Source organism: Pagrus major, chromosome 7 (assembly GCF_040436345.1).
Source record: "Pagrus major chromosome 7, Pma_NU_1.0".
Taxonomy (NCBI): Eukaryota; Metazoa; Chordata; class Actinopteri; order Spariformes; family Sparidae; genus Pagrus; species Pagrus major.
This window is the reverse complement of record NC_133221.1, coordinates 15,121,144-15,134,317: the sequence shown is the minus strand read 5'-3', so window position 1 is coordinate 15,134,317 and position 13,174 is coordinate 15,121,144. Positions and strand designations below refer to the sequence as shown.

At 42.0% G+C, this 13,174-nt stretch overlaps 1 protein-coding gene across 1 annotated transcript; it reads left to right on the top strand.

Annotated features, from left to right (window-relative positions):
* Positions 1 to 262: 262 nt before the first annotated feature.
* wnt5a (wingless-type MMTV integration site family, member 5a) lies at positions 263 to 12,962 on the top strand. Its single transcript, XM_073471123.1, has 5 exons — positions 263 to 389; positions 3,418 to 3,566; positions 5,873 to 6,120; positions 10,127 to 10,419; positions 11,011 to 12,962. Exons 2-5 carry the CDS (start codon positions 3,430 to 3,432, stop codon positions 11,467 to 11,469), a joined length of 1,137 nt encoding a protein of 378 aa, XP_073327224.1. The 5' UTR covers positions 263 to 389; positions 3,418 to 3,429; the 3' UTR covers positions 11,470 to 12,962.
* Positions 12,963 to 13,174: the final 212 nt, after the last annotated feature.

Here is a 13,174-nt window from a genome sequence, read left to right as displayed (position 1 = left end):
GATGGTTTTATGTTGTTAACAGTTACCGCAAAGTCACGCACTGATTCGTTAAAGGAACTGATCATTCCCTCACACTGTCTTTGGACATTTTACACATCCCGCTGCTTCCTCCCGGCCCTCTGAACTGTTTGGCGCACGGAGCGCATTCAGTGATTGTTGTGGCGTCCGTGTTAACCAAAACACCAAACCTGAAGAACTCTCACTTGTAGCATTACACTCTCTTCACCCCCCCACCACCCCAACCAAGCACTTTCCAACAAGAGATCCGGATAAAACGACCAGACTTGGCAGAAAAGGAAATCTTAAATCCACCTGGCCTGCACTGGGATTATTGGTTTGATATCGTCTGCAGAAAGTGGATTACAACTTCTAACGGGCTGTGCTCCCTGGTGAGTAGCCTAAAGGTCTCCTGGTTCACTCGCTTTTCCATGCAACCGCAGTTTATCCTGCAGAGTGGAAAATGCTTGTTTCAGTGGGACCTTTTTTAGTTTTTTGGAATAATACTGCCTCCAAAATGGATGTGGACAAAGTTCTTGACAGATGTGATGTGTGAAACATGCTGCTCCCTCCCTCTCTCTCCTCCTCCTCTAACTGTGACCCCATATTTCAGAGTCCTGTTGGACAAATTACGCATCAAGCCAAAAAAAAATAACCAGAAGTTGCATGTTTTAAAGCCATGTAGATGAGAAAAGAGCGATCTGCTTTCTCTGTCAATTGTTAACGGTCCCCATGAAAGAGTCAGGTACTGTTCTTTGTGCTGCTTCTCCTCATCAAATCCTTGTACCTGGCTCCCTCTCCTGGTTTTTTAAACAACAGGACAGGCAGGAAAAGAGGCTCCTCATTTGCGCTATTAAATGCGGATAATATTTCACTCGGTCAGTAAATGACGGAGCCGTGCATTGTGAGAAAGGGGCTTTTTATTCACTTCCTCCTTGATTTAATTCTATATTTTTTTGCCCACCTACACCCTCAAAAAACTAATAATTCATTGTCACCAGGCGTAAAATTCCAAATGTTTCAAGAGGCAGGCCACACTGTGAATATAATCGCTTAAAAAAGTCCTATCATGCATTAAAACTTGCACCATAATGCTTTTTTCCTTCACAGATTTCACAGGCATTCGTTGCTCAGATCGTTCGAATTCTGTTTTATTTAAATATAATAATGGATGAGATGTTTGGGCCAAAGAAAACCAAAACTAAGAAAAGACACAGGCCCAAAATGTTTAAATAATCCAAGAACATTTTTCTCATTTAAAATAAACGGCAGGTAACTTTTTTCCCCTTCAGCTCTCAGGTTTAATGTAAATCGATTTAATTTCACATGGCTCGTTTAAAAAAGAAAAAGAAAAGCCTCCTAAATGATCCACTGCACGAGCAGCGCCCGGTGTTTTATCATCCTGCAGACGGGGCTCTAATTATTTCTCTTCCTGAAATTTGCCCAATTTGATGCCACTTTTGCCGACAAAAATCTGCAAGGTAGCCGTCAGTCACCCAGTCAAGTGCTTGTGAATTTTTTTCACTCGGGTCAGATCGTTTCCAGGGGTCACGGAGCGCAGGATTTACGCAGCGTGCGTGTGGATGCCAAATGCAGGAATGCATATTTAAGAAAAAAACAAAAACAAAAGCAGTGTACAGTGTTGAATTGCTGCAGCCAATGAAATGAAGACATATGAGGCTATTAAAGAATTAAAAGAAAAGAGAAGCCTCGCGTTTTGTTTTTTTGTTGTTTTTTTTTCTTAAAACGAATAATTACCGTTCTCTGCTCTGATTGGCTGAGACTCAGTTGTGGAATGTCAGATAATTGCGCGCACCTGTAGCATCATGACAGTTACTTTAACATGCAGGATGAGTCCTGTGCGTCATTTCTCTCCCCTGCTGCTGAGTCTCTCCCGCTGCTTGGCGCAACAATTTTAATTGTCGAACCTAATTAATAATCGTAAATTAAAACACATTTTTAAAAGCAGCGGAGCAGCTCCAACTAGCTGCTTTAAAAAAAAAAACTAAAAAAAAAATCAGTGTAAAACCGCCGCCCTCTGTGGATTAATGCTTTAATTTATGTGGAGGAACTACAAGGAACATAACATAACCTCACCAACTATTAGTGCAGGGGCGCGCAAACTCAAAGCACATGCTCGTGTGTGTGTGTGTGTGTGTGTGCGCGCGCGCTGGGTGAGTGATGGTGAACTTGGCCTGGTCTTTAATGAGTATTAGGCAGGCCCAGGTCTGCACGACTCAACCCTGGAAAATAACGCAGCGTGACAAATTAGAGCTGCTCTCAGTCCCAAAATTCACACACGGCCCAAGTGGAAGGCTGGCACGTCGGTTTAACTCGCAAATCCAAGGCTAATTATTTTAAGTCAGAGCAACCAAACTATATCACCACGCATGATTCATTTTTCCTTTTTTAATTCCCTGTATGTTTCGTTAGGGTAAAGACCTACACAGTATGGCCAGGGCCATAATCTGTCATCCGCTGACGTGGCTCATTTCTGTCTGATCCACAGTCAATTAATGCCCATAAAAATTAATTATGATGATTTAAAGACCGACATAACCGTTATTTGTTAAATTACGTAATAAATAAGCATACAGGCCTACATTTCCCGCAAAGGAAAGTATTTTTTTTTAAAAATCTAATGTTTTCTTTATTTACACGTTTTGTATAAAAAGCCAGTTCTCTTTGAATCAGATTAAACGTGTTTTAATTTAACCATAATGAAATAGCAATTTAATTGTTAATTTTTTTTGTTTCTTATTAACATAACTGAGCAAATTGAATTCCCTGTCACAAGGAACAGATACAGCTGGGCTGCAGATCCAAAGAGGACAAAAAAACAAAATCATGTGTTTTATTCTAGCTCATATTTTTAATCTTATTTTATTGTCAAACTAAAACAAAATAACGTTTAAAACATTTAAAATAGTTACAGTTTTTACGGTTTACTTCTGACCTTTATGTTAAAAGTTAATATGTAGACTGAAGTAGATTCAAAGTAACAAACACACACTCACTATCTGAGTAGGACTCTCCTGGGCTCTCTGTCTCTGAGTAAAGTGAACTGTCAGGAATGTGTCTAGATGGGGTTTCATGGTCGTTGTGTCTTCTCCGGCTGCACGTCTATCAGCCTTATGTGAATCACACTCAGACCTGCTGCCAAATGACTGCTCTGCTGTAGAGGCACTGATGGCCTAGGGCCTCTCATCACACACACACACCCATACACACACTGACATCCACAGTGCTGTTTGCATGTAAAAGAGAGGATTTTTCCTGCATTCCCTTCATACATTCTGACATCCCTGATATCTGCCTCTGTGTTTTCACTGTACTAAGCAGAATAAAGTGTGTAAGACAAGCCACCACACAGGCAGGCAGGCAGACTGACGTGAAACCTTTTTCTCTGTCCTCCCTCAGATCAGCGGCAGTATGAACCTGGGGCTGCGCTGTGTGTGTCGGCCGGTTTGCTGGCCCTTTGGCAGGCTGTTGGACTCCAGACACTGTGTCTTTGCCCTCACACTCCTCACACTCCTCATGCAGGTGGTGGTGGAGGCCAACTCATGGTGGTATGCATTCATTTTGTCTCCATATGTATAGCATGTCTGTGTGTGTCTTATTGTGTATGTTGATTGTCAGCTTTCAAAAGGCCACTTCCCTTTACGCTCTTAGATGAGTCACATTTTTAAATAGCAGTGCCTTAGGAGAGTAAATAAGATGTGAAGAAAGCCAAATATTTAGGGTAATATTGATTTTTAGAGAACATTTTGTTAGTGTTTATATTTGTCTTAGTTTCAGACTCACTTTCAGGCTTGTGTGCGAGTGAGTGTGCGTGCGTGTTTGCTCAGTAAGCCTCCTCAGCTTCAGTTGCACCACATATGAAGCAACACAACATGCTGACTGTAGCACATTAGTTTTGCAGGAAGACCTTTTTTCTCCCTTATTTTCTTTCTTCGCATATTGCCAAAACCAAAATTATGAATATTATAGAAAACATAGAAAGTTGTGGTTTATGAGTCGCCGTCCAAATATGTGCAAACACGAGCACTGTGTGTGACTGCGCGTACATGTGTGTTCGTGCGTGTGTGTGTGTAGAAACGCGTCTTGCTGCCATTAGAAAAGTCTATATTTGAGCTTACCGCACTTTGAGTGCTTCTGATAGGGGAAAATACTGTTTACCAGGCACCAAAGAAGCACTACTTAAAGCAAATCACAGCTCTTTACATCCTGTGGCTGTTTGTGTTTTTGTCTAATTGTGCGCTCGTGTATCGCAGCTTGAGTGCTTGTAGAAGAACATTTACAGGAAAGCCACACTCACCGTGTTCACTTCAAATGAGCAGATCAAAGCCGGTGTTGACATCATGTGGTGATGGTGAAATTATATGAAAATAATCATTCAAACAAATAATTTAAAGAGGATTTGTCCAGATAAACACATTTTAATGGTCTCATGTGGACTCATGTGTAGTGGCGACTACATTATAGTTCAAATAACAAGTTACCGCAGAGCCTTTGGAAAGCTGCGTTTGGAGCTCAAACTGTGTGTGTCTTTCCGTTTCCTCTGTGAGAGGACACACAGGTGTGAATGATTTAGAATGTCAGAGCAGTGAGCCGGCCGACTGTATGTGTGTGAGTGTCAGCCTGCATGTGTATGTTAATTTTTTTTTTTTTCTGGTGTGTGTATATGTTGGGTTCCCCCGCTGCTGACTTTCCCCAGTCGATCAGGTTACACTGGGGGCTAATTGTCTTTCTCTTAGGGCTCAGGGATGGGCTCCTCTAATTGTCCTGTGGCCTGGAACCAGATGCTCATACTGGTGTTCCTCTTCTCTGCTTCTACTGCGTTTGTCCCCGTCTTTCTCCTTTTTCTTTCTCTTGCACAAAATGTATGGAGCTGTTACTTAAATTTTGTGGTTCTGTAAAAAGGTATGCAACTTTCATAGCGCAGAGTTAACTACTTGGTGTGCTGAGTCGATGTGAGGGAGCCGCCATCATCAAATGCACCTCAGCAAAAATGGACATAGTGTCTTTTTTAGTCAGCTAAGTAAATGCCATCCTTTAAGACTTTATGACAAGTTGAGAGAGGTGAAAAACACATTTCTGCCAAACAAAATGATGTACATTTTCTCTGACTTTTCTGACAAGGTTTTTTTCCTCCTAATGCCTCTTTAAAAAAAAAATCAGAAATGGGAACTTGTGTTGAGGGGTCAGGACAGGCATTGCTTAGCTATAAAGGGTGACGCATTAAAAAAGTTAAATATATAAAAAAGTGTCAGATTTGCTCTTTTTAGCCCCTTTTACTTCATGTGCTATTTATTTTACTCCATTCCAGAGGTGGCCAATCTTTTTCCCTTTGACGGCCTAAACTGAAACTTAATGGTGAGCCATGGGCCAAAAGCAAACACCTCTTGTATTGTTTAGATGCAAAATGGTGCCACAATCCCAAATTCCCTTAATTGACTGACTTCCTGTGCAAATTATGACTCTGTCCACCATGCTTAAAGAAATAATTAATCATTATGGTTTTGACATATTTAAAGTGTATTTTTACTCACAAATAATGTTCTCTTTGATTAATTTTTTTGGTCCACATTGAGCCTTAGGGTGGGCTGTTCTCTACTTTTCCTCATCATTCCCCTGTTCCACTCTGACTCTTCTTTTCTTTGTTGCTGCGTGATCTTGGCCTGAAATAGCACATGACCGTGTATGCGGGGTTTTACTCCATTTAATAAATAATAGCACCTTGTTTCTCTGATCATCATAACTTATCAGGAGAAATCAGCGGTCGGTTGTGACTTTGGCCTGAAAACTTGCATATACTTGGATCCTAATGGCATAATGAGTGAAAATAACTTCATTACTTGTGCCTCTCATCCAGGTCTCTGGCCATGAACCCTTTACTGATCCCCGAGGCCTACATCATTGGTGCCCAGCCTCTGTGCAGCCAGCTGGTGGGCCTGTCGCAGGGCCAGAAGAAGTTGTGCCAGCTCTACCAGGACCACATGCAGTACATCGGCGAAGGTGCCAAGACAGGCATCAGAGAGTGCCAGTACCAGTTCAGACACCGCCGCTGGAACTGCAGCACTGTGGACAACTCATCTGTTTTTGGACGGGTCATGCAAATAGGTAAGAAATGAGCAAAGGATGTATCAAATATCACATAGTCTTGAAAAAATGTACATGAACACACAGGAGTACTACAATGTGTGTCATAAAAGTAGGCAGTCAGATTCACCAGTGTTATTCAAATTCTGTACATCCTGTGTGTTTCTTTCTCCATTGTCCCTCCCTCTGATTCACTTACCCTCTGTGTGTGTGTGTGTGTGTGTGTGCGTGTGTGTGTGTGTGTGTGAAATGTATGGAGCTGCTGATTCTCAGCAGCTGTGTGGAGGGAATAGTTGGTGGGTGAGGTTGCTGGATAAATCACATGTGGCTTTGGCCTGCTAAACCAGCTCCCGACATGGAGCAGGAGGGAGGCAGAGAAGCTGCTTTTCCCCTGATGAATGGGACACAATCTAATCTCATTTAACACACACACACACATAGAGACGCGCACTGTGGCGCTGAGTATGGCTGCCCTGTATTTACAAGGAATGAGAGTGCAGCGAGTGTACGCACCAATATATCACTTATCAGAGATTACACTGTCTGTCTATATGAACTTGTGCGCGCGTGTGTGTAGATCTCTTACAGAAAGTTTAAGAGCGTTATAATCCTTTCTTAAAAGCGAATCCAACGTCTGGATCTGAGGCTCATTCGACATGGTTTGTTTTAGTTTTGTTTTGGATGGGAGCTTACCTCAGGGGCTAAAGTAAAGGTGGGTTTAACGTTTATTGATCATAACTCTCCAGCTCAATTATAATGAATCTATGCAATGTCAGTATTGTGATTATAGCAGAGATACAGCAGGCTCGGCTGCGTAGCACCAAAATCTGAATGGATCACATTTTGATGTTTCCGAGACTGGTCAGCGCCTCTGGTGCACACATTTTGGGAATCTTTCAAATTCCTCTTGAGTAAGACCATGCGGAGGGGTGCGTGTTTTGCTCACGTTGGTGGTCTTTAAAGGGTCAGTTCACCCAAATTCCTTAAACAAAATTATATAAATAAAACCTTTTTCTCACATACTCCGATTGCACGCCTTTCTCCAGGCTATGAGATATCCATCCATCCATTTCTGCACTTAATGGAATTAATGATGAATGGAATTTGTGGTGCTCACAGGTTTTAAAAATAACATTTAATGCACTCAACAGCAGCGCGTCTGTCCAGAAAGTTTGTTCTCATGACTCTGGATAATCCACAGAACACACTGTCAACACTCGGTGACAATTTTTTTCTTTTCTTTTCGTTTTTAATTTTTGGTAGAAAGCAGTTCCACTGAAAACTGATCAGATGACGAGAATCCAGACTATGGATGGGTTGATAATCGTGAATATCCTCAAACGAATGACTTGAAAAAGTTGTCTATCTTATTGACGTACAGTCCTATATTGGTTTCCTGGCTTATTTTGAATTGCCTAAGCCTGTTGCCATGGCTGAAGGCATGGTTTGCACATTGTATCGCCAACAAAAACAACTTGAATCAGATGTGTGTTACTACTGCGGATTCCAAGCTTAAAAATACCACCACATTTATTTAACCTTTATTTGTGCAGGAAGACCTTATGATTTATGATTACTTTTTAAGATTCTACAGTTGATTGTTTTCACTAAAATAAAAAGACGTGTGTCCTATCTGTGATGCAATAAAAATATTTGTTCCTCAAAAACTGCAAGGTTAAAGTGATTCCAGTATGCAGTTTTAATTTTAAAGTTTTAAGCATATATTGATGATTATCGGGATGATATCATAAACTGTAACAGCATGGAGGAATACCAGAGGTGACACATGTTTTTTTCGGTAGTTTTTTTCGTAACATAGGTGAAATGACCCTTTGATGTGCTGCATCCTGCATGAGGTGTGTCTATGTTTTCACACTTTTCTCGCTTATTCTCTGTCAGTGTCTCTGCTGCTGCTGACTCCCCTTCCACAGATCAGTCTTCATAGAAACCTCATCAGCCGCCATTCTCCCATTCCTCTTCTTCCTCCCCCATTTGAGTCCGTTCTGGCCAAGTAAACACGTCCTCCCCTCTATAGCTGTCTATCTGAAAACCTTGTCTATATGTCTGTCTGTCTGCTGGATTCGGAGGCTGCTGGCGATTTAAAACTGAGCTCCAGGGGGTGCTGGCGTGGTTGGAGTTCAGACCCTCTCCTCTGGCTTGGCTATAGCTCCAGGATGGGGTACAGGGGGAAGGGAGGCAGCAGTGTGGGAGATGACAGTTTGTCCATCCACAGGTCCACTATTAGGCCAATATCCTCAGGCTGGATTAAAAGTTGCACTGAACTAATAAATCCCCCACCGTCTGTGATCACCTCCGCTCCTGCCAGATTCCCCCTCTAGAACATCTTTCAGCCTTTCCAAATGGTTTCTTTATCCATCCTTTCACTTCTTTGTCAGTCTTTTACTGCCTTTTATGATATAAAGTGCATGCATGTGTCTCCTTTTCCATTTTTTCCTCTTTCTGTTCTTTTCTTCAATGTCTTCTTCTTGACTTATCTCTTCAGTTGTCTTTTGTTTCGCCTCCCTCATCTCCCGCTCTCTGTCCATCTGTTATTGTCGTTACGGCGTGCTCTCTAAAGGTTTGGCCCAGCAGGTATATGAGCTGTGCATTTTTATTTCGTAGCAGCCCCAGTTTTCAATGTCAACACGCGTACTTATAGTTTGGTCGGCTGCTTCTTCTATAGTCGCTTATCTCCTCATCTCGGTTTTCTCCTCTAGTCTGTGGCTTTGTACGGTGGTAGTAATGGATCGAGCATTCGGTGACAGAAAAAACTGCATAGTCTCTTTTTGTTTTTCTCACTCTTGTCTCTATAGAGGAAATGTTGTGGGTAGAAACAGTGGGATGTAATGAGCAATGGCTCCAGAATGAGTCTGTCATGACAGATAAAGTGAAAGAGCTGTTGTCACTTTGAATTTGGGTGCGAGGCAAGCTGCTTGTTAAGAAGAATCTCCGTCACTGGAGGGCGCTCTCTTCTCTCTGGCTGAGGCCCAAAAACAGCAAACCAGATTCCATCGTTCAACATAATGGTGATGAGGAGCCTGCAGCTCTTGGCTGAAGTGCTCTGTAATCGCTTGGTGAATGCTGTCATATGACATCATGTCTCATAACACGGTTCAAATTCTTAAAATGAAATGACAGTTGAACACATTCAGCATAAAATAAATATACGTACTGTACTTGAGCTCCAAAAATGGATGCAGCAGACGATTATGCCAAATGATGCATGCATTTGGATGGGTTGCCAGGTCTGTGTAACCAAACTAGCCCAGTGGCCAATAAAACCAGCCCAAAAACCAGTCCAACACCAGAACTGGAATGTGATTCCCTTGCCAAACCATATACACTGCTTTTAAAGTCAAACAGTATTGTTATCATTGTGAGAATTATTGCAATATCCGCCTTAAATGTTTTATGTGTCAGCATTAAAAGTATTTATTTCACCTACTTTCTAAATTGGCTTTTTGTAAGTAGATACAGTATATTATTCTAAATAAAATATACTGTTTTTGTGACTGTGTAGACCAATACATTGACCTATAAACCAACCTTTGTTTTTTTTGGCTTTCTCTTCCTTTGACCTTTTTCGTGCCTGCCAAGAAAAAAAATCAATGTACTGATTACCCTGCTGTAACTGAAACACCTTGTAATGTTGCTTCACTGTATTTTAATCAAATCCTTTTAGTTAATACATGTGTAAATTGGCTATGTAGCCATGTAGAATTTTAGTCTACCTTATTTCAACTCGTACACCTTATCTTACAACTTTTTGATATTTGTATTAGAAGGTTGTGTATTCACTGAATTAAAATGATTTCAGCTGACCTGTCTGACTTGTAGCTTAACAGCCTTAAAGTGAAAAGAGCAAAAAGGGAAAAACTCCTTTCCTAGGGGTTGCTAGCTAGCCAGCTGCTAATGCTTGGTTAGTCACCATCAGTTGTACACTGATTTCAAGAAGCATTGTGGGATACTTTGAGGCAACTTTCATTTACTCTCATTTGACGTGATGTTCCTGTTTGTGTGTCTGCAGGCAGTCGAGAGACAGCATTCACGTATGCCATCAGCGCAGCAGGGGTGGTGAACGCGGTGAGCCGTGCCTGCAGAGAGGGGGAGCTCTCCAGCTGTGGGTGCAGCCGTGCGGCTCGCCCCAAAGACCTGCCTCGAGACTGGCTGTGGGGCGGCTGTGGAGACAACCTCAACTACGGCTACAGGTTCTCCAAGGAGTTTGTGGACGCGCGCGAGAGGGAGAAGAGCTACCCCAAGGGCTCGTATGAGAGCGCCCGGCTGCAGATGAATCTGCACAATAACGAGGCGGGAAGGAGGGTAAGACGCTGATGTTATATGCATGCACACAAACAAAGGTCTTAAGGTGTAATCAGATAAGAAAAAAGCAGAAAGATATAAGACTACAGGCCCCAGAATGACACCAACCCGTGATAAAAGAACAAGAGGAGCTGGAAGTGAGACAATCCAGGTCAATCAGTTAGATCCCGGCTGATCATCTGTGTAACAGCTCTGTTAGCTTTCCCCTCCTGAGGCTTTGATCTGTTGGGAGATGGAGTCATTGAAGGCAGATCTGGGATTTCTTTTCCTTTCCAAACATCTTGAAACCACCTCTGAGGAAACGTAATGCCAGATATCTGTTGCCAGGCTGTTCTCTTTCAAGTAGGACAAATGACTGGACAATGGTTTATTCCATGCACCAGTGGAGACATGGACAGGCTCATTCGGTCCTTTATGGCAGAGTTATGCCAAATGAGATCATGAGCAGCACATTGTGCAAATATTTACGAAGACAGGTCAAAAAGAAATATGAAGCATGTGTCATTTGTACATGTCTGCAGTTTGCCACATAAAAAGAAGATGTTCTTCATCTGGTTAATCAAATAGTTATTTCTTTTCTCTTCAACTCAGACGGTGTCGGACCTTGCCCACGTGTCCTGCAAGTGCCACGGGGTATCAGGCTCCTGCAGCCTGAAGACTTGCTGGCTGCAGCTGGCTGACTTCCGTAAGGTGGGCGACGCACTCAAGGAAAAGTACGACAGCGCCGCTGCCATGAGGCTCAACACACGTGGGAAGATGGTGCAGATGCACAGCAGGTACAACGCTCCCACGAGCCACGATCTGGTGTACATCGAGTCCAGTCCAGACTACTGCCTGAAGAACCAAACCACAGGCTCCCTGGGCACAGTGGGGCGCCTTTGCAACAAGACCTCGGAGGGCATGGACGGGTGTGAGCTGATGTGCTGCGGCCGCGGTTATGACCAGTACAAGGCCCAGATAGTGGAGCGCTGCCACTGCAAGTTCCACTGGTGCTGCTACGTCAAGTGCAAGCGCTGCACCAAAATCGTAGACCAATTCGTCTGCAAGTGAGCAGAGGATTGTTGCCTGCGTGTGTTTGCTTGCAGACGATGGGCATACATCTGTATGTATTCATGAGCAGAGGAGCAACAGAGTTGAACACAGAGAGAGAATGGAAGAAACTATATAAATTATATTTATAGAGTTAAACAATTATGCCATTGCAAAAAGACTGACTCTTTTTAAAAAAAAAAATCTTATGTCTTCAGAAACTGAGAGTATCGTGAAATATTTATTTTGAGATTGTTATGTTTTATTTTGGCCCCCAGTCATCACCAGCCGATTTTAACCCCTTTGAGTGCCTAAAACTGGCTGGAAATCTCACCCACCCAACTCCCACCCTGTTTTTAATTTCAGAAAACACCATTTTTCTTGTCAGATGAGACACGCTGATTGCGAAATAGGACTGGGCTTTCCATTTCCTAACAAGAGTAGAGTTTGATATCTGTGGCACAGTCGACCAAGAGGTCCTGGTTTTGTTGTTTGAGAATGACTGTGTTGAGAGGAGACCACCTGTGTGCTGTAGTGTACGGATGTGTTTTCACGGGTCCAGTCCCTAACCAACCTTCACATCCTTACCAAAGTCTACTTGTCCCCTCTCAACACGTATATAGAGTAAGGAACACTGTTGGTATGAGTCCTTGGAGTACAGTGGGTACAATATGAGGGCTGTTTTGGGGATTGGGCCATTTATTAAGCTGTCCCAGAAGCCTTAGAGTTCCCCAGGTGCTGCAACAAGCCCTCCACCATTATGCACTTTGATACAGAGGCTTAAAACTGTCTGTACGTGTCTGTTCAGCTGTTTTGTTTTTTTGTTTTTTTTTTACTAATGTGCATCAGCAAATATATCAATATTATAGCCTACATTGTTTTCCATATTAATTCAGATTATCCATTTAACATTATTCTACAATACTTAACATGGTTTGAATATATATGGGCAATGTTGTGGTTACAGTGGTGAAATATTCCATGCTCTGTGTATATAGTATGTCTATCCAACCAATCAGTAAACTGTATTTATTTTCTTTAACCACATCCTCCTTTTAAGCTTAAAACAGAAAAACATCTCCATCATAGATCAATATCAAGTCGGTCATCCCCAAGTTTTGAAGTCACTTTTTCTAAAAAAGATTTAGTTGTCACTAATGCGGCTCTTCACTGTTTTTGTAAAGGGAAATGCACCTTATTGTTTTGACACACAGATTCTTTCTTCTCACTCAAGTTCAGCTTCACACACACGTATATATAAATATATATATCACAGATGTTCAGATTTGATCGTCTCCACAGATTTCCAGTACCACTCCAGTGAACTGCTCACTATCCCTGTGATGATTCTCAATAGACCAACAGTTTCTACCAATCCAACTATGTATATTTATAAGCTTCTCCATGAATTTGAGGTTTGTTAAATGTAATGTGTTATAGCTGATATTTTGTTACTTTTTACAAATTGGCTCAATGCTCTACTTTTGTTTCAATAAATATCAAATGTAAAACCAGCAGAGAAGTATTTACTCACAGTATTCATTATTATTGAAGTATTGTTCTATGTCTGTGCCTTTTACTACATTTTCTTTAAAGGGACAGTTCACCCCAATATCAAAGATACATATTTTTCCTCTTGCCTGCAGTGCTATTTATCCATCAAGATTGTTTTGGCGTGAGTTGCAGAGTTTTGAGATACTGACTGTAGAGATGTCTGCCTTCTCTT

What these genes read in the sequence shown, in the direction of transcription:
- wnt5a (XM_073471123.1), top strand. Translation starts at nt 3,430, where the DNA reads ATGAACCTGGGGCTGCGCTGTGTGTGTCGGCCGGTTTGCTGGCCCTTT. An exon ending in GTGGAGGCCAACTCATGGTG is followed by an intron (nt 3,567 to 5,872) that starts GTATGCATTCAT and finishes CCTCTCATCCAG; the next exon opens with GTCTCTGGCCATGAACCCTT. An exon ending in ATAACGAGGCGGGAAGGAGG is followed by an intron (nt 10,420 to 11,010) that starts GTAAGACGCTGA and finishes TCTTCAACTCAG; the next exon opens with ACGGTGTCGGACCTTGCCCA.